The 22,353-nt window shown below is 38.6% G+C and overlaps 1 protein-coding gene across 8 annotated transcripts in view; it reads right to left on the reverse strand.

Moving 5' to 3' along the window:
- The window catches only part of LOC127421825 (splicing regulator ARVCF-like), a 275,477-nt gene that overhangs the window by 183,997 nt on the left and 69,127 nt on the right, over nucleotides 1-22,353 (reverse strand). For 7 of the 8 annotated variants that reach the window (XM_051664985.1, XM_051665015.1, XM_051664993.1 and 4 more), the window contains one exon: nucleotides 21,196-21,275. The exons of the other annotated variant lie outside the window; for it this stretch is intronic. Coding sequence is in view for 1 of the 7 variants with exons in the window: in XM_051665015.1 (XP_051520975.1) it covers nucleotides 21,196-21,237 (42 nt within the window). In the remaining 6 variants the exon portion in view is untranslated. The remainder of the gene's footprint in view (nucleotides 1-21,195; nucleotides 21,276-22,353) is intronic. 8 annotated transcript variants of the gene reach the window in all.

Raw genomic sequence — 22,353 nt, forward strand, 5'->3', positions numbered from 1 at the left:
GGTGTGCTCAACGTATGTGTGTAGCACTCACAAAGGGCATAACAATTGCAAGGACTGTTCCTCATCCAAATTAAATGGAAGAGGGAAAAAGGCTTGAAGGTGAATCACCCACGCTCTGAAGGGTGAAGGGTCTCTCTTCAGTGGTATTTCCCATGGAGGCCCATCTAGTATTTCTACCATCTCCAGAAACCAGGACTGATTGGGCCAGTTCGGCGCAATTAACAGAACCATTTCCATGTCCACTCGGACTTTGCTAATGACAGAATGAAGGAGTCGCACCGGGGGAAATGCATACTTGCATTTCGCCGGCCATACATGGGCCAGCGCGTCCTGGTTACTTATATACGCCACTACTGTTGTGTTGTCCCAACGAATCAGAATGTGGTGATTCACGAAGGGCTCAAAGCCAGAAAGAAATGCCACGCCCGTTTCACACCTATCCAGGTGTCGAAAGTCGGGCGTCCATCACACACTGCGGCCCAACCTGTGTTGGATGCATCTGTGGTCAGCACTTTCCTTCTGAAAATTTGGCCCAGTATAACATCTTTTTGGTAGAAGGCCAGTGCTAGAGCAGCCAGACAGTGGCAAGTCACCGCGATGCGCATATGCCCGAGGCTCCAGGCGCAACGTGGTACATCGCTTGAGCCAGTACTGGAGAGGTCTCATGTATAACAGACCTAATGGCGGATGCTGCTGCCATAAAAGCCAGCATTCTCTGAAATTACTTTAGTGGTAATCTTTTTCCAGTTTGAACTAAGACAGACACCGAAGAATGGTCTGTATGCGCTTGTTCGTGAGGTGCGCACACGTGCTCATGGAGTCGAGATGCACTCCTAAAAATGAGATTTACTGGCTGGGAAATGTGTGCTTTTCGCCCAGATGACATCAGACATTAGAATGTGAATCTCTGCACACACCATCAGCAGTGGACCACAGATTGTGAAGCGAGGTGGCTGGCATATAAACTGAATAGTATGGCCATGCTCGATCATTTTAAACACCCAGTTCTGACATGCCCGTGAGGACTTGCCACGCAGTGGGACACTAGGCTTATTAATTCATCTGAATTTATCTGAGAAGATTGTGTATTTCGGCTCGTAACAATGGCGCGTCTTTGGACGGAACTGTGGAAGACAGAACACCGTTGAAATGGTGAGGCTGACGTGCAAATTGGATTGTATAACCATGCTCAATCATTTTTAGCTCCCAGTCGGAAATGCCCGTAAGGGCTCGCCACACGTCCACGTAACAGGACAGAGGGCAATTTGGTTCATTGTATGATATAATACGCCGTTGACCATTGGGACGCGGTTGTGCATAATGTGTGGGCTTTGAAGTGGGAAAGCTCTTTATTGAAAAAGAGTGAGAGTATCCTGCATGTGCAACTAGCGCTGTACTCTTTTTTGCTTTCTTTATTGCATGTGATTGAATGTGAGGCACATAAACAACATATTGAACAACATTTTGAACAACAATATTCCTTTCCCGACAAACAGCAGTGGGGAAGAGGGGAACAGCATTGTGTGTTAGGAGCGCTTTTGTTGCGTGGGGGGTTTTTTCCCCTTTGCAGGTTTGTGCTGATGTGGCTGCCTTCGTTTGGGTCACGGCTTGCGTGGCTTTACCGGCTGCAACATTTGGCAGTGCTGAGGCAGCAGGCGTGAGGTTTTTAAAATGAGCACTGGCCCGAGACAGAGTGGGAGCAAGCCGGTTGTACTGCTCCATTTTGGCATAAAATGTCTCACAGCCTGTGAGTGTTGCGGAGTCGTGACATAGCACTCAGCAAATCTATCCACAGAGCCACTGAAAAGGCCGGCCGAGGACAATGGAACATCAAATAGAGCGACTTTTTCTACATCACTCATTTCCATGAGGGTCAGCCAGATGTGACGATCCAAAACCACCAGGTTGCTCATTGACTTGCCAATGGGCTGTGCAGTGACTTTCGTGGCTCCATAGCGGTGTGGAGCTCTTTGAATGTCTCTGGATCGTAGCCTTGCTCGTCCATTTGCTTGAGGAGCTTAGCTTGGAAAACTTGGAGCACAGCCATCGCATGGAGTGCTGAACCAGCTTAGCCCGCCGCTGAGTATGCTTTTCCAGCCAGTGCGAGAGACATAACATCATCCCCAGCATCAGAACTGCTGAACGTGACGAGGTTGTGCACTCCAGCAGAGGGCCGAAGCTCGTCACGCACATACTGTATCGGCATAGAAGCAGTATATGGAGACTGAGGGGCTCGTGGGGTGTGTGCTGGCACGAGGTCCACCTCAAATTCATCCAACTCGACCTCAACCATGCCTCCTCGTGAAATCCCTCAGGAGTCACAGAAGAGGCGGATGGGAGGGTGAGGGAGGCTGAATCGTCCCTCAGAATGAGGGAGATTCATGAGCGAAGCGTCTTGAGACTCATGCCCTCACAGTGAGGGCAATCCATCTCTATGAGAGCTGTCTCTGCATGGACACAGCTCAGACAGTGAATGCAGCTCTCATGTTGATCTTATGATGGGATGTGTCCCTTGAATAAGGAACACATACAGAACGACATCTTAAAGATGTGAACACGTAAACAGCTCTTTTAGTTTTATATAACTAAATATATATATACACATACACACACACACACACACACACACAATATCACAATAGCTAATAAGGATTCAAAACTGCCGATGCACTGCAGGGAATCAGGATGCTGAAGCAGCCCATTCACCAGCGAAGCATCAAGTGGCGAGGCGGAGTAAATGTTTGCCAGAACACTGCACGGGAGCAGAGAGTCTTCTCATTGCCGTGAAGATCCTGCCCACTAACTTGTGTATGTCGACGGCGAAGTAGTAGAAGACTTCTAGACGAGAGATGAATCGCTGTCTTGAAGGAAGAACATTCTGAGGAATGGTGTTTGCGCGCCCGCTTTATACCGGACAGTTTCGCACTTAAAAGGGTGAATTGCCATTTTTGTAGAAAGGTTTCAACTACGTCATATAGAAGGACATTCCCCATAGCATCAGCTTCCTGATGCAATGTCAAGTGTACAGAGTCGTAAGGAAACTTAAGGGTTTGGATCAAGATAAATGTGACTGAATGATGACAAAATAATAGTAAAAACATTGTAATCGATGTAGATGCAGGGGCACTGTTATCTCTTTACCTCGTCAGTGTTGTTAATGTCAGGGCTGTCTAACAGTTTGAGAGGTTCGACTTCCTCCCTATAGAGCTTTTTACTAGAACGTTCTTTCAAATGGGTCATAAGTTTTGTTGTCTCCGCCGGCCGGCGCAATATCAAAGCCTGACTGAATCATGCAAGTTTAGCTCTGTGCTGTCCCAGAGCCCTTGTTCTATCTCTGGAGCACACTGATGTGCGCTGCGGCGTTTCGAGAAAACCACACCTCATTCTCCCTGCCGAAATGCACATGTCAGATATGAGAAGCATATTTACTGCTTATAAAATGCTGGATGCAAGATTAATACAATTAACTTTGCTTCGGCTGCAGCCACCTGCAAAAGTGGCTAGTAAGGGTGAGGGTCTACCCGCAATTGAAGTCAAGCCCTGGTCACCATCTAATAGCATTGTATGGACAAACAGACATCATATCTCCATTAAAATATCTTTGTGTTTGACAGAAGAAAGTAAGTCATACAAGTTTGTGACAACATAAGTTAAAGGAATAGTTCACCCAAAATTAAAATTTGCTGATAATTTACTCACCCTCAGGCCATCTAAGATGTATCTGAGTTTCTTTCTTCATCAATACAGAATTTAAGATTTTTAAGATTTTATTTTAGGCCTCCTCCTTTAAACATTGCAAGTGAATGTACTCCATTTTTTTGAAGGTCCAAAATGCATATTTAGGGTGCATCAAAATAATCCACACGACTCCAATCGAAAAATAAAGTTCTTCTGAAACAAAACGATTATTTTTTTTAAACAAAAAAATACTTATATGCTTTTTAACTACAAATGTTCACTTCCATACATCTCTGTGACGCGCACTCATGAGAGGGATTAAGGCTTTTAAAATTTACTAAAAAGCAATGTATTGTCATTGTTCCTTGGAGTTCCTGACAGATGTAATATAAAACCTGAGCACACACACATACTACAAAATCAGAACAATGTCTGAGCTAGAATAGCTAGAATAGCTAGAATATTCATGCAGTTCCCAAAATATGTTTACATGCCACGTGGAAGTTGAATGAACAAAAAGGCATAGCAAATAATTTATCTGGAGGTGGAATGAGGCATCATGATCCGAAACTAACTAACAAGAAGTCTTTTGTATGCAATGTATTGCTCTAGGGGGCAGGAAGTCTATTTAAAATGTTCTAAAAGAAAAAATCTCAACGCATCACATGGAGTGTGACACACCTCCACATTCTAGAATTTACAACTTCACCCCGCACTTGGTTCATCCTTAGTCTGTGTGAAAAGGTCTTGATGGATGGGAGAAAGTTGATTTAAGATTACCCAAACATAAAAAATCTGTAATCATTTACTCACCCTCATGTTGTTCCAAACTCATATGGCTTTATTTCTTCTGTGAAACACAAAAGAATATTAAAGACTGTCAGCCTCAGTCACCATTCACTTTCACTGCATCTGTTTTCCCACCACTGTGAATGGTGACTGAGGCTGCGAGTCTCTAGTATTCTGCTCACCATCTCTCATTGTGTTCCACAGAAGAAAGTCATACAGATTTGGAAAGGCATGAGGGTGAGTAAATGACAACAGAATTTTCATTTTTGGGTCAACTATCCCTTTAACATTCCTAACCCTAAGAAATTATTTTTCTTTCTCTTTATCAATCCTTCTCTATGCCTGCTGTTATGGCCAGCATGTTCAAGACTGCAACAAAGGCCAGTCAGACACAAATTGCAATAAAAATAGTTTTATTAAAAATGAATTCAAGTGAACTAAGTAAAATGTCTTGGGGATTTTAACAGAAGAACAAATATCATATAGAGCTGATAACTGCAGGTGAGTATAGCCGAGTCGAGACTCCTCTGGAGAGGTAAACCTACCCCAAAGAGAGAGCCCCAGATACTAACAAAAAGGGTTCTTTATACACCACACTCCCAATCAAATCAATTAAATAATTACTTCCCCAGCAAACCAATACTGCCACTGTAGGACAGAGAAAGGAAGGCTTGGGTCTAAACACTGCATGAAGTAACAGGATTTCTGGATTTCTGATTGAGATGCTTCTACCATTGCCACAGAAAAAAGAACGAACATGTGTGAAAGAAAGCATTTTAGAGAGGCAGAATAGAGACCCACCAACAGGAGGTGTTTTTAATCTTCTAACTTAGTTGCATCATATAACCAAGAATCTAATATTCCCCTCAGTCCCATACAGCTCAAGAGCATGAGAATAAATCACTGACTATATGCCATGTTCACCATTTCACACACCACAATTTTCACAGAGGAAGCACCAAAGGTGGTGGATCAATCAGGTGGAGAGTGAGTGGGAAGAGGAAGAGAACTGGATGCCAGGGCTAAAATGAGAGTCCTGCAGTGTCAAGGTCAGAGCACAGGAGGCTCAGGCGAGAATGAATTGTCAAGGATGAGTGCGTAGTAGGATACGGGTTCCAGACACCTTTCTTCCTACTGGGTGGGTGGTCCTTCACAAGGGCTGGATGGCATTACAGGTCCCCAGAAGCAAACCAGTGGACAGGGAAATTACTTTCTGTACAGACACCATTCAAAGAAGTATTGAAGTGGAAAGTGATCTGAATGTGATCTGCCTCTGGCTTTGAGTTTGAGTTATGTGATGCAAGAAGAAAAAGAATGGCTAAAGGGGTGGTCACACTAGGCATTGAGCATGCAAAATGTTTTTCGTACAAAGCAACAGACCAGGATATGATGTCACGCGGGAGCACTTCTGGTGTAAGTAAATAATAGATCATAAAAAACAAATAATATTATATTAAAAATGTAAAAATATCTTGTCTACTCACTTTCCTACAACAATAAATCTAGCAGCTTTGAAATAAGTATCATTTGAATTGAGCCAAGAGGTCAGCGTGTGACGTTTCAGTCTGCTATTGGTCATGCATCCCCTTGTCGTACGAATTCACGGTTCAGAGTTCACCAAGCTTGAACTTTGGTACGCAGTGTAGTACAAAATTTCTTCACACGAGCTTACGTTTCCACTCAGCTGCATTTGGATGCGTTTAAATGGGAGGGAATGGAGTGCAAAGTGTAGTGTGACCGACCCTTAATGCTGCTAAAGCTGGCTCTACACTAGCAAACTCAAAACAACCCATTCTGGCAGAGGGTGTCACACATGCAGACTGTTTTGCTGAAATCTCGCTCTCTTCAGTCAGAGGTATGACACACTTGCGATTAAAAATGGTGGAGGGGTGACACACATAACGACTCACCGCAACTATCTCTCTCTGACAAAATAACGAGTAAAATTACAAATTGCAACAGAGGGATTTGAGGGCGTTTTTCAGACCTGTAGCTTGCATGATTTGTTCTGAAACAAGGGGCTAAAATAGTTACAATGTTGCATTTTCTTCATGGTTCGGTTGGTTTTCACAAGGTTATATTTTAAAATGCACCAAAACCATAAAATGTTATGGTTATTTGTATCTGTTATTAGTTGCTTTTGCATTATTTCTGCAGAATGACAGAATCACTATGGATTTTAATCAGCGTTTGTGATGATACGCAGCTAGTGTAGAGCTAGCCGAAGCGGTAAAGAGTGAGGCCCAACTGTTCAGACAGCTCTACAATGAGACAATATTTAAAATGCAAAAATAAATATAGCATAATGTCACTAAAGTTATCCTGATATGGTCATCAGATGTAAAGTCAAGTTATTTAGAATAATAACCACAAAACCACAGTTTTACATTGAAGTGATAGCTGTTCTCACTTGTTGCTTTTATCGCTTGTCACTTTTTTTTAAATTGCACCTGGTTAGAAGGATTAGAGGATAAGAAGTAAGAGTGACAGACCACAAAATGACAAGAGAGCTGAAACTACCACAGCAATGTAGGAAATCAGTTGCCTAGGACAATGGTCAATTACAAAGTCATAATACAAAAATATCTGGCCACAGAATGCAGTGGCTGACCAGTTAGTATTTCAGAGAGCTGTATTTTAAATGAAATTATGCATATCAAACACATTCATTTCCTCCAGTTACTTTTTAATATAACACTTTTTAGTGTAATTTAATTCCCACATTTGAAAACACCAGTAGCATATTAGTGTTTAAACTATTTTGAATCCATCTGGAAGAGATCAGCAGGAATGGCTTAGACAGACTGCCCTAAAATTCACAGTTCATTGACAGAGACGTGATGGTACGTTTTAAAGGGAGGCTGTATCTATGTGCTTGTTTGTTCCCTGTGAGACATCACGGCAGCCTCACAAACAAAGGATGGTTTAATGGTGCAAGAAAGTTGCGTGCATGTGTGTATAAATTGCCTCAAAATAATTGTGACTCTTCTGGGCACTCAAGTTACAATAAAAATGTATGAATGTCATTGTATTATATCAGAGACTATTTAGTAGAGACGGGCCACTTCTATTAAAATGAACTGGAGAAATTGGAATACCCAACGGTCAATGGAGGTAGAAAGGAAGTCCCGCCTTACAGGTAAAAGATCCAATCACCTTTTAGATACAGACATCACCTGTCAATCATCTCGAGAACGGGCATGCGCATTAACTATACAATCCGTGAAAATTGCGTTTTTATGCATAATCTAAAGGTAGAGAAGCACAATTTATGATACCAGTGTTGTCAGATTTTACTGTTGATTTGAAATATGGTATTCGATCGTAATCTTGACCAACTGTTTTTGAGATTTCAGTGTTCCCCCATTCAAGTAGGTAGGAGTTGCACTTTCATGTTCATGTTTCCTAAGATGGCCGCCAATGGACTGACTTGTTAGAAAGACTTTGTTGGCACCTGCAAACAAATCACCTTTTCACAGAACTAACTTCACTTTTCTTAACCACTTTTCAATTACTTATAACCAACATGTCATTTGTAGTGGAGTTATGTAGTCAGCTCCCCTCAAGTTCACATAGGTGTCCTAACAGAGTACAATTTCAGACTTCAGTCAATTAATTAGGTTCCACAAAGTTTGACAACAGAAAGTGACCATGTCTTTTGTATTTATCTTGAACAATATTTCTAACATTTTATAATTTGAAATTAACCTTAAAAATTAATTTCTTTTTGTGAAATATTTTACTTGAAAATTGCGCTTGTGCTTAATTTCTTTGAAACAAATGCCACTGGTTTGAAGAAATATTCTGGTTTCAATACACGTTAAGCTCATTTGACAGCATTTTAGCCATAATGTTGATTACAAAAGTAAACTATTTTGACTCCTTTTCTTAAAAAAAAAAAAAAAGCAAAAAGGCACTTACAATGAAAGTGAATGGGGCCAATGTTTGGAGGGTTTAAAAGGCAGAAATGTGAAGCTTATAATTTTATAAAATCACTTTGTTAAAACTTATGTATTATTTGAGCTGTAAAGTTGTTGAAAGTCATTTTTGCGGGATTTCAGGGTTTATGGTGTTACGTTGTCATGGGAACAAAGTTGTAAAATTCAAAATAACAAAAGGTTAATAAGCAATTTTAATCACACTAAAAATCATTTTAACACGCATTTTGTTTATGTCCTGTGGCTATACTTTTGAAACAGTGAGTATTTTAATGTTTACAGATTGGCCCCATTCACTTCCATTGTAATTGCCTCACTGTAATCCATCTATGTTTTTTCCTTTTTTTTTTTTTTTTTGTAGTATTCAACATAATGCCACAAATGCTGTAAATTGAGCTTAACTTGTATTGAACCAAGATTATTATTTTTTTTTATATGATGCAAAGACATTCATGCATTTTGAAGTACCCAAATAATCTTTAGGATCACAGTATGTGAGAGAGAAAGAATAAATATGACAGACAGTGTAATGTGAATGTGTAATGCATAAATATGAATTAAATGTGTGATACACACCAAACAGTGTATAAACAGTGAGTCACACAGGTTCACCCAGGAGCTATTTGTTGAATTTTCACCATGCTGTCTACCACTCTGATGATTCAACACTATCAATACTGTGTGACTGATGTAGTGGAAACCTTCAAATGTAGCAGAAACATCAAATCATTTAGTCATATGTCTGTATGAGTGAGTGACATCATTACTGCAAAGCATGTAAAAACAGACTAATTCTGAGGAGTGACGCTAATGCATTTTGTTTCAAGTTACTTGTAGTAGATATGACTGAAATGTGCTCTCACACTTGACGAGCATAGTTACCTGTCCTATGTTGAAATATTTCCTATTGAAAATGGAAGTTTGGGACGGACATATCAAAGCACTTGTCCCCGTTTCTTTAACCCTTTCATACATACCGTCACACATATTTGACATTTAATAACTGGGCCCCACAGAGTAGTATCACACTCTGTTTCAAGGAGCACAATATGACGATACTTGAACAAAAATGAGCTGCATGGCCGAGTTGCCAGAAAGAAGCCAATGCCACAAAAAAGCCCAGTTACAATATGCCCGACAACACCTTGACACGCCTCTCAGCTTCTGGCACACTGTAATTTGGAGTGACGAGACCAAAATAGAGCTTTATGGTCACAACCATAAGCGCTATGTTTGGAGAGGGGTCAACAAGTATTGTGCTCTCTTTTTCCAGAGCAGCCTGTATTTCTCCTGAGGTTACCTGTGGGTTTTTCTTTGTATCCCGAACAATTCTTCTGGCAGTTGCGGCTGAAATCGTTCTTGGTCTACCTGACCTTGGCTTGGTATCAAGAGATCCCAGAATTTTCCACTTCTTAATAAGTCATTGAACAGTACTGACTGGCATTTTCAAGGATTTGGATATCTTTTTATATCCTTTTCCATCTTTATAAAAGTTCCATTACCTTGTTACGCAGGTCTTTTGACAGTTCTTTTCTGCTCCCCATGGCTCAGTATCTAGCCTGCTCAGTGCATCCACGTGAGAGCTAACAAACTCATTGACTATTTATACACAGACACTAATTGCAATTTAAAAAGCCACAGGTGTGGGAAATTAACCATTAATTGCCATTTAAACCTGTGTGTGTCACCTTGTGTGTCTGTAACAAGGCCAAACATTCAAGGGTATGTAAACTTTTGATCAGGGCCATTTGGGTGCTTTCTGTTATCATTATGATTTAAAAAGGAGCCAAACAACTATGTGATGATAAATGGCTTCATATGATCACTATCCTTAAATAAAAGACAGTTTTTTTGCATGATCAGTCATATTTTCAGCCAGGGTATGCAAACTTTTGAACACAACTGTACCATGATAACAGTTCACATCTTATATATGCACAGCCATCATATCTAAACGCGATCTTCCCATGCACACAGCCATGTCTACTTATTAGGTGCAGATGCAGTTTTCATTCACACAAACAGCAACTCAACAGACTTTTCAGGCAGACAGTCAAACTATCACAAAAGCACCACGATAACAGTTTAAAACTTGTATACTCACAGTGAAAACATGCTGATGGAGCGTTATTATCTGATGCATGTAGCCAAGTCTGTTTACATTAGCACTTGTCACACACACAAACAATGTCTGAGAAGTCAAACAGTGCATATAGGCAAACCGGACTGCTGATATTATTTGTTCATTTGTTTTTTACATCTATAAAAATGAAATAAAACTAAATACAGTGCTGCATTCATACCTCATTTGTTCATATGTTTACTATATTATATATTGTATTTTATTATTTATGAGAAGAAATAAAAAATAAAAATAAAATAAATGAAAAAATACTCCTAGAAAGTTACCAGCTGTGCAGTGTCACATGCAAAAATAACTCACTCCAGGGGGCACTACAGGGGAATTTAGACCCTACTCATGAAAAGGTTAAACAGCCAGAAGGCTTTGTCACAGCGGTCAAGAACCTACTTGCTAGTTGGTTGCAGGTGGTATATGGGGGATGGACATTCTCATTATAGTGGGAATTTAATTAGTCAAATCTCAGGGGGCCTGGGTAGCTCAGTGGTAAAATACACTGGCTACCACCCCTGGAGTTCACTAGCTCACTAGTTCGACTCCAGCCAGGTCTCCTAAGCGACCAAATTGGCCCGGTTGCTAGGGAGGGTAGAGTCACATGGGGTAAACTCCTCATGGTCGCTATAATGTGGTTCGTTCTCGGTGGGGCGCATGGTGAGTTGGGCATGGTTGCCGCGGTGGGTGGCGTGAAGCCTCCACACGCGCTATGTCTCCATGGCAATGCGCTCAACAAGGCACGTGATAAGATGCGCGGGTTGACGGTCTCAGATGCGGAGGACTGAGGCAAATCACTACACGACCATTCCAAATTGGGAGAAAAAAAAAAAAAACAATTAGACAAAAATCTCTGTAAAGCAGGATTAGTGATCGATATTTTTTATCCATATTCCCAGAAAAGACTGCAAATCTTAAATTTATAAATCTGCTAAAGGTTAATTTTGTCAACTTCTAACAGTACTCAACCATATAGATGGTTTCAAAACTATTATAGTATAAATGGCTAAAAGCTACACAATTCCCATTTTGATTTTATGTGGGCTAAGAGGGAAATTTGATTTCCTTTTATGACACAGTGGATCATCATGAACTATAATATATAAACAGTTCTTCGTGGTTTTTGGCATGTATTATCTACAAAGCTGTATTGTCATACCAACTAACATTCCTAAACACTTCCATAGTTCTAAATTAAGAACTGGAGATTCTCTCCTGTACACACACACACACACACACACACACACTACGGGTTGGGACAGCAGCAATATGATAAAATAGTCAATGAGACAAAGTATTGATATGTTAAGTCAAGAAAATGTCAAGATTAGCAATTTTGAGATGCATTCAGACCTAAAATGTTTCTCTAGTGATCTTAAGGTTTGTTTACACCAAATCCATGACGATTTTGCAAGACGAACCTCTGACAGACAGTCTATTCAAACAGAGTCTGTAAAAACATGAAATGAAAAACTATTTCACCCATGTGTACATGGCGCTGTTGTCATACCAGTCTCCTGTCCGAACACTTCAGCTGTTAGAGATTAATATATTGAACTCTGTTAAAGCATTTATTTACCTAATTCGGCATAACCATTTCATTATGTTCTTTCCATGGTGTTGATGCATTTTGAGGAGTATTTAATGAGTTTTTTTATGCAAGGGAGATGAGTAAAGAGCGCAGTTGCATAAATATATGTCCTACTTATATTTGCACATGTATTTATCTATGAGTATCTTCCAAACGGACTCCAGAACCCAACTTCTTTTTATAATTCTTGTATAATACAACACGTGGTACAGTGATATAAATACATGTGGAATAATTCATATTAATAATAGCATTTTAGTATAATTAGGATGCATATATTACATTTATCCTTGCAATAAAAATAGCAGTGTGTTTCGGCAAGTCGTTATGGGATGTTACTACAAGCTTAGTCCAAATGAATTGCTGAAGCTTGCTGCTATTTTTAATTGCATATGAATATAACAGGCACAGTGATATACATGTTAAATAATGTACACTGCCTGGCCAAAAAAAAAGTCACTATTTATATTTAAATAAGCAGATACTTCAGAGCCTATGAATGGATCATTATTGCAGTGATTAATATGTTTCAGCAGGAAACAATTCTTTAACCCTAACTGATGCAGTGCGTACCTTCTTATTTTTTTTTTTTTTGTGATTTTTCTTTTCTCCCCAATTTGGCATGCCCAATTCCCAATACGCTATAGGTCCTCATGGTGGCGTAGTGACTCACCTCAATCCGGGTGGTGGAGGACAAATCTCAGTTGCCTCTGCTTCTGAGAACATCAATCCGCACATCTTATCACTTGGCTTGTTGAGCGCATTACCACGGAGACCTAGCATGTGAGGCTTCACACTATTCTCCGCGGCATCCAAACACAACTCACCATGTGCCCCACCGAGAGTGAGAACCACATTATAGTGACCACGAGGATGTTAACCCAACGTGACTCTACCCACCCTAGCAACCGGGCCAATTAGTTGCTTAGGAAGCCTGACTGGAGTCACTCAGCATGCCCAGGATTCGAACTTGCGACTCCTGGTGTGGTAGCGACTTTACTTGCTGAGCTACCCAGGCCCCCGCTTCTTATTTCTTAAACAACCATGTCGGAAAATCCTGTATCCCGTGGTCGTGGAAAAGATGTTACTGTGTTTAAGAAGGGTAAATTATTGGCCTGCATCAAGCAAAAAAAACAAGGAGATTTCCGAAATCAATGGAATTGGGTTAAGAACTGTCCAACGCATTATTAAAACCTGGAAGGATAGTGGTGAACAGTCAGCTTCACGGAAGAAATGTGGTCGGAAAAAAATCTTGAGTGATCATGATCTGAGATCACAAACACTTGAAGTCACATCGTAAAAATCGACAGTAGAAATCCTGGCTATGTTTAATAGTGAAAGTAAGAGCTTTTCCACATGCACAATGCGACGAGAACTTACAGGATTGGGACTAAACAGCTGTGTGGCCACAAGAAAGCCACTTGTTAATGAGGCTTATCGTAAAAAAACAAATTTGCTAGGGTGAATAAAGATTGGACTGTGGAGCAATGGAAAATGGTTGTGTGGTATGCTGAGTTCAGATTTACCCTATTCCAAAGCGATGGGCGTCAGGGTAAGAAGGGAAGCGCATGAAGCGATGCACCCGTCATGCATAGATCTGGGATTGTTTCAATAGGTCAGGTCTAGGCTCAGCACCATTATGTGGCAATAAAATGAAGTCAGCTGACTACCTGAATGTACTGAATGACCAGGTTATCCCATCAATGCCAACATTCATCAGGCACAAATTGTGAAAGGGTGGTTCAGGAAGCATGAGGAATAATTTTCACACTGAAAATCTTTGGGATGTGCTGGAGAAGACTTTACGGAGTGGTTCGACTCTCCTGTCATCAATACAAGATCTCAGCCAAAAATTAATGCAATCTGGATGGAAATAAATGTTGTGATGTTGCATAAGTTTGTCGAAAGTCGGTCCAACAAAATATTAGAGCATTAGAACTTTTTTTTGGCCAAGCAGTGTACATTAAGACAAACACCATAAGCAGACTTTGAAAAACAGACCGGGTTTGTTTGCGGTACCAAAGGTTCATGAACCGCAACTATTTATTTTTAAGTATATAATTTTCGGGTGTGTATCAGCTGCACGTCCAATGCCTGTGTTTGCCAATTGATTAGCGACACCAACGCGCTGGGTTGAACAGCTGCAGCGACTGACAAAAATCTCATTGGTCAATCAGTTTTCATTGCAGTCCCAAGAAAAAAAAAATATCGGAACACTCTCCATAAAACAAAAACCTTCGGATTATCGGAGGACGATTTGTCGGACTCGGTATGAATAGCTGCATTGGAATCCATTGTTTTACCATACAAAAGCTTGTTCCAAAAACAATAAAAAAATGGGTGTGTTGTGAGCAGGCCTTTATTCTTAAATATAAAGAAAAACAGGTGAAGCTGCAAGGTATACTGAACCAGAGTTTTAATAAGTAGATTTTTACATTTTTAAAAGAAAATGTGAGTGGTGATTGCTCATGCAAATCCCAACAGGCAAGTTTAGGGTGTTGTGCTAGGGAGTCGTGGGTGGTTGCCAGGGGCATTGCTATGCATGTGCTATGGGTTGTTCTGAGTGGATTTTAGCAGGTAAGTTGCTAAGGTGTTCTGGCTGGTTGTTCAAAGTCATTAACATGAGTTTTGTGGATATTCTGGGCATTCTTTCACTGGACTGCATTTACACTTTTGACTGATGTGCTCAGAATCCATCCCTGACCACCACAGAAAGTGGTTTGAGTAGTACAGTCACAATTCCTCTTGGATGAAATTACACCTGGCTTTTAATGTGGTTAAGTGCAATCCAGTTGTGATATGATCAACAAAAAAGCATACTAATGCCAAGTGTAAAGGTGACTTATGAAATTCTGGCTCTGTAGATATGGCTTGGGTCACTCCTTTAATGTCCATGGGATTTATTTTTGCCTGTTTTAGCATCTGCCAGGGAAAAATTGAAAAATTGAGAGTTTGTTAATATCCCTAAGTATGAGCAATACTAGTAGTAATGTCACTATCACCATTGCTCATATTTAGGGTAAGGGACTTACAACTAACAGAACACACCAAGAACTAATCAGTCATTTTTCTGCAGCAATATTATTATTATTTTTTTCATGTTCCAATGTGTTTTAAGGTATTTACAGAACAATCCTATTTTTGTCCCACTTTGCCAATTAAAACATTAGCATATCAATCCCAAAATGAAATGTACTGAAACAAAACCCATTTGGGATCCTTGCGGAGAACGCAACAAGAATGTCATCAAACCTGTTTATCAGGAACAAAGCAAAGCTGCTTTACCCAGACACACTAATGAATTCACATTTCTCTGCTTTTATGCTAATGAAGCTGTGGCATTGTTCAGCACTTTCACAAGAGGACATTATTAACATTAAAGAGTTTTATGACTGAAGAAAATGACCATTAAAAAGATCATTTCTGCGTCCTCCAACAGGACATTTGCTGATAAATCAAGTCAGTGTCCAGAGCTCATAAGTCAGAATGGCTAAACATAAAACTATAACCAAATGAAAGTACATACAAAAGGCACTGACACTTGGAAACGGTCATAAAACTATGACAGCAGTCATAAAGTTCGGCGTACACATTTTAATACATAATTCTGGCTTTGTATGAGATCTGATGCCTCTCTGGATTTCTGAAAATGCTGTGTGTGTTGGCTGTGTTTTGCTTGGGAAAAAAGCATGGAGGTTATTCATTAAAACTAACTTCAAAATGCAAATAGTCTTTTTTTTTACAAATATTTATGGTGGCATTCCAGTACAGCTTTGTAATCTCTGTAATGAATTAATGATAGCATGGGCTGAAAAACACTTCCGTTCATTAAATTGGAAACTGAAGCAGTCATGGTAATGATGTCATAACCACATTAACATGTGACTGCCGCTAATTACATATCAACACCTATTCAGTATTCAGTAGTGGTCGACCGATTAATCGTTTTTGCTGATTAATCGGCACGGATAGCTGCTTTTGGACCTATCGGTTATCGGCTTAATAGTTTGTCGATATTTCTTCATTTTCGACTCTTGCTGCTTCCATGTCTGTTCCCATCAAAGTAAGGAAAGTAAAGAAAATATTTTAACATTCAATAAATCAGTTATAAAAAGTACTGGCCAATAAATCAGTTATTAGACTTTTTCACCAACATAGGTACTGTATCTGCAAAATCCAATATCGGTCAACCTCTAGTATTTAGCAAATTGTCCCGTCAAGTCACAGTGAAGTAATAAATAGGAAGTAGGCTAGATAAGTGGTTCTCAACCTATTTGCCTCCAAGGCCTCCCACTGTCAGAGAAAATATTTAAAGGCCCCCTTCCTTATGAAGTAATGATTATAGCTGGAAAAATTACCTAAAGTTATAATGACTGATATGAGTGACAAGCATTTAAGTTTGAGGCTAACTACAGTACACTACACTTCTATGTGCATTTTCATTTACATGTTTCCCCCACCACCAGCCCAGCAAGATAAGAGGATGCTGGCCATGTAGTCTCATCAGCCAAGCTTGAAGGACAGCCTGGGCCAGTCAGCCACACACTTCACAGGAGATCCCAGAATTAGTCATGCTGCTGTAACCGTCAACTCGCCCTGCATTCCAATGCATTCATATTCACAACAGCATGAGCACCACTGAAACCATGCAGCATAATTGTTTCATAAAAGCAGCATACAGCACATACTGCAAGTCTCAGCTATGTGCCTGTGAGACAGCGAAGCACAATGCTTTTTAGAAAATAAATAAGCAAGCCAAAGTAAACAAGCCCTAATAACAAGGATTTAGCCATACTCCTTTAAAGCAAATTAACAGAGCTGGACTAAAAATAAATTTCTTTAAGTAAACAAGTCCACATTATTCTCTGAAAAAAATAGATATTCTCTCATAACAGTACACTTAAAGGGATAGTTCAACCAAAAATGTAAATTCTCTCATCATTTAGTTGCCATCCCAAATGTGCATGACTTTCTTTCTTCTACAGAACCCAAACGAAGATTTTTAGAAGAATATTTCAGCTCTGTAGGTCCATACAATGCAAATGAATGGAGGTCAGACCTTTCAAACTCCAAAAATCACATAAATGCAGCATAAAAGTAATCCACACTCGAGTCCACATCTATGTCTTCAGAAGATGTGATGTGTGGGTGAGAAACAGATCAATATTTAATTTATTTTTTATTATAAATCTCCAATTTCACTTTCACATTCTGAAAGTGAAAGTGGAGGTTTATAGTAAAAAAATAAATTAAATATTGATCTGTTTCTCACCCGAAGAGATTGCATCACTTCATAAGACATGTATTAAATCACTGGAGTTGTATGCATTACCTTTATGATGCCTTTATCTGATTTTTGGAGCTTGAAATGTCTGGCCACCATTCAATTGCATTGAAAGAACCTACAGAGCTGAGATATTTTTCTAAATATCTTTGTTTGTGTTCAGTAGAAGAAAGAAAGCCATTCACATCTGGGATGGCATGAGGTTAAGTAAATGATGAGAGAATTTACATTTCCAGGTGAACTACCCCTTTAAGTGTATTTGCTATATGGAATACAACTACAAGGATTTCAGATAGAGCCCATCTTAATGTAGAACTGAGATTGTTGCAGTGATTAAATTATACAACGATTAGCTATATAGCTCAAATTTGCACAGTTTTGACCTTACCAAGCCATGAGTGATAATGTCACCATTTAAACTACTTCAGGGTCCACATGTAAAGAACCTTCTGCAATTTAAAGGATTAGACTAAGGCATATCCAATGCATATCCAGTCCTGGACCAAACACTGTCTGAAATATTCTAACATTGTATATGCTATATGGAATACACTAACAGCCATACACATGCCATACAGTACTTGTGGAGTGTCATTGCCATATACTTGAGAAGCCTTCAAAAGAAAACAGCAAACCACAGGTTTACATTGCTGTTCCTAATTGAAACACAACTTTGGAATTGCATTCCTAATTTAATTCTACAGCTACTCCATCAACTCACAGTGATGACATCTACTGTAAAACGACAACACAGTAAATAACAGGCTAAATGAGGTAAATGCACTGGCCTGGGACAGATATATGAGTAACATGATTCTAGTGTAAATAAATTATAGTTAAAATAATCCAACACTTTAACAAGGGCCAGATGTATAGCCTCCAATGAAGAGTGACAACCGCATTCCTTAGTGTCAACAGCAGATATTATTTCTAAATTCCAAAGGCCAAAAAATGAATTAGCCTCTTGTGAAACAGAGTGATTTATCATTGTTTACCAAAAAAAAAAGACACTAAACAAGAACTAAGGCATATTTCAAATGAAGAATAATTTACTTTATTAAGTTCTTCCTTGTCATTACAGTATTTAACAGATGGTAGCTCACAGTAAAGACTGGATCAAACTATTCCTTCAGCTCATACTTTTCATAATCTAAGAACCAAGGGCAATGTCAAGACCTCTGAAAAATATTTCACCAGCAATGCTTTAAAATTGCACTGCATTACACTGCATTACATTACTGTTATAAAAAATATACTTTAAACAAAAAACTATAGACAATGGTGTTACTTAAATTTCTGCTGAAAATCAACTTCAGTCACATGTTTGAAAACGTGTTGTGCCAGATAAGATAGAATGTTTTAAAATGAGACCAGTTAAACCTGAAGTAAACAATTCATAAAGAGACCACTTTCACAAAATGCATCACATTATTCCACACACAGTTTTACTGCATTGCTGAGAAGTGTCTCTTTAAATCAGTGATATTGATATTTATTATTGCTTACTCAGCCAAATGCCAAAAACAGCTAATGTATTGTGAAGCGGTATTCTGTGACAAACAGCCACAAATACACACAGTTGCTTCTAAAATATGCAGCAGTAAGGTCAGAAAAGGAGCTAATGTATTATTAAGGACATTTGCTGTCCTTTACTCTAGATATAATATACTCTTAAACAAAGTTACAACTTAAGACTACAAGACGTTTTGTAACTTAACTGTTCCACCATGAACTTTTTAAACTCTCTCACTTGTCTTTTTCTGAAGTTTTTTTCAGAATTTGAAAAAAACATTGACTTTTGGAGTTTAACTATGCACAGTGCCCCAGTTCCAGTTCTATTTAGGATGTACTGCAATTAACTAAATTTAAACAAAAGAAGTTCATCTCAGAAAGATCCTTTTGGTTGATTTCATGATACAACTCAGGCTCCCATTTACATGCGAGGTTTGTTAGCCTCAACAAACAAGAGTTTTTTTTTTCTTCTCAGAAATAGAGAACTAAATTAAATTCTCGCCAGCATCTAAAAGAGATGTTACACAACCTAAGAGGTGTAAGTCTTAGGAGTCTTGACATACTATTTAGCTGAGGTTATTTTGGAAACATAAATATAGTTTATTCTCTTTGGATGGTAAAAACATCCATTATGCAAGATGTTTTTTCCATTTATGCCACACAAACAAGTTAAATCCTTATTTTTGTAGAAAGTCACCATTACATTTCTACAATACAATATCAGATGCAAGAGATCATGTTCTTTAAGTTTCAAGAAATGATTCTGCAGACCTTAGCATCTCACTTCATGCAAAATGCTATGCTCTTAAAAAAAATGTTTTGCCATAATCATACAGAGCTTCTTGGAGCAATGCAGACATGATATTCACAAACCATTTTAAAACCTACTTAATTTGTTCTAAATCTAATAACCGGGCCAGCACGAATATTGTTATAAATAACAGCCTAAAGTGCCATTAGATAAAAGCATGCATTGATTGTTAGAACCTGGTTTACACAAGAGCTGTATATCTCTACATCAATTTAATTTACATGGTTTATTAACTAAAACAAATTAAACTCAAAATGGACTTTTACTATATATATATATTTTTATTATATTTATTTATTTATTTTTGACAATCACATTTTCTGAAACCATTCATTCATTTCTTATCAACACAATGGTTACAAGAATGACCAGATGGTGGTAGCCTAATGGTTACGGTTCTGGGTAGGGTTGCACCAGCTTTCCATAAGGTCTCACTTAAGTTGGGACGTAAAGTTCAAACTAAGGGCTTAATAACTACTAGTTAGTTTGTAACTAAGTAAGAACTTAACTTGGTTGCACCACCTGTTCTTAAGGCAAGTCTCAGCTGGTAGGTTGTAAGCTCTCTGTAAAGTAAGGCGTAGTCGCATAATATGACGTTTACTTGTATTGATCTAATAAGCAGCCTTCAAATATGTACACAGAAGTGTTAAAAAGCCATGCATTTTAGTTTTATCTTGTTACAGTTGATGTTCAAACCTTATTTGCTCACCTACAGTTTGTCAGCTGTAATAAATTATATTCCTATTGAAATACTACACGTAATAAAAGTAGATTTAATAAATAGTATATTTAGCCTATGTAAATAACATTATTCAGGAACTTTTAGACAGCAGAAAAATTAATAAGGGAATAAAGGCAATAAAAATACAACAGGCTGGAAAAATGGACATTTATTCATTTTAATATCATATACATTTTGTATGTGATGAAACTCGACACCAGGTGACACACCCCATGCACCATTAGATCAGTTTTATGCTGAAATGCCGCTAAGAAGCAATACAATTTTTTTTTCCTCTCATAAATGTAAACAAGTGTAAATATCACCATCATCGTATGTCTAAAGCATTATAGTCTGTCACGCAAAACATGAGCTCACTGATGTCATTAAATCAGTCTGCTTTTTTATTCCAACCGTTACTCCTGGTCGGAGTCTTCCGTAAATATTTAGTTCATAAGTAGGGTTACGTCCAACCCAAGTTTAATGGTGCAATGCTCAAATATTTAGTAGTGCATAAATTGTGACTTGGTGCCCATTTACGCCACAACTAGGCTAAATTGTAACTTACGTATGGCTGGTGCAACCGGCACCTGGGCCACTAACAAAGTCTCAGGCCAGTCCCAATTAATGATAACCAATTAACTGAATAATCCTGCTCCATCACCACTGTACTCCTAAGTACCAAGTTCATTGTTTGCAGTACGTAATATAAGATCAGTACTCTCAATTAAAGCACATACCTTTGTCTGTGGAAAAAGACCCATATAAATGTCCCACACCATCCAAAATGGACCTTAAATCACTATAGGCACTGCTAAACCTGAAAGACAGAACAAAGGACAAACTGATTTCAGTAACAGTCAGAATCACTCTTTGGGTATTCACAAAACATTCCAGTAAAATTAATATTTTAATGTCTCTATGTTTAATTTGGCCAGCATTACTTTAATAGATAATATATTTGTTTTCACAACACACTCACAATGTCTTGTCTGTGTACAGTGTGTCTCCATTGAAGTAATTGAGGGATACAGAACTAGAACAGAACTAATGATGATGCTCCAGTGGTTAATTCACAGACTTATTATGTAGGGTAGAGGTCAACCGATAGTGGATTTTGCCGATATGATAACTAAGGTTGTGGAAAAGACCGAAAACCGATTAATCGTCCGATAGTTTTTAAAATCGATTCATAGAATGTAACAACATATTCTTAGACGGCACAGACACAGAGGCCAGAGTCTAAAATGAATGAATCCCAGATTTAGTTTATTTTTATACCAATAATAATCAGAAAAAAGAAGATTGATTGCTTAACATGGGACTTTAATAACTAAACAAGCCTGAAACACATCAGGAACTCTTATTTTGCAATTATATAGACTTACAATGCTCTATATTTAATGTTTACCAAATTAAGCTTTTTATAGCCTATATATATTATTATTATTATTATTATTATTATTCACAATATGAAGTTGGAGATACGTATGTGCTGACGAGGGATGTTTCTATATAGTCACATTTTTCTTTACATGCCCTCGCTTCAATTTGAAAAACATATTTTCATAGGAACATGGAGGAATAAAAAAAAATAACATTATTGACAACTATCGGCATAGATTTTTGCCGATAACCGATAGTTCCAAAAAGCAACTATCGGCACAGATTAATTAGTAAAACCGATATATTAGACTACCTCTAGTTTGAACCACTGATAGACCATCATGTGAGCTTACTGATGCACATAGGCTGCAGTCACACTATCCAGGTAGGATTATGAGAGTCCCCATCAGAGAACGCATACTTAGGATCCCCAGAAAAATATTGCACATATCTAATCTAATTCATTAATATGAACTTCTTGTGCTAGTCCCCAAGATTATCAATTTTGTTGC

This window comes from Myxocyprinus asiaticus, chromosome 3 (assembly GCF_019703515.2).
Source record: "Myxocyprinus asiaticus isolate MX2 ecotype Aquarium Trade chromosome 3, UBuf_Myxa_2, whole genome shotgun sequence".
Taxonomy (NCBI): domain Eukaryota; kingdom Metazoa; phylum Chordata; class Actinopteri; order Cypriniformes; family Catostomidae; genus Myxocyprinus; species Myxocyprinus asiaticus.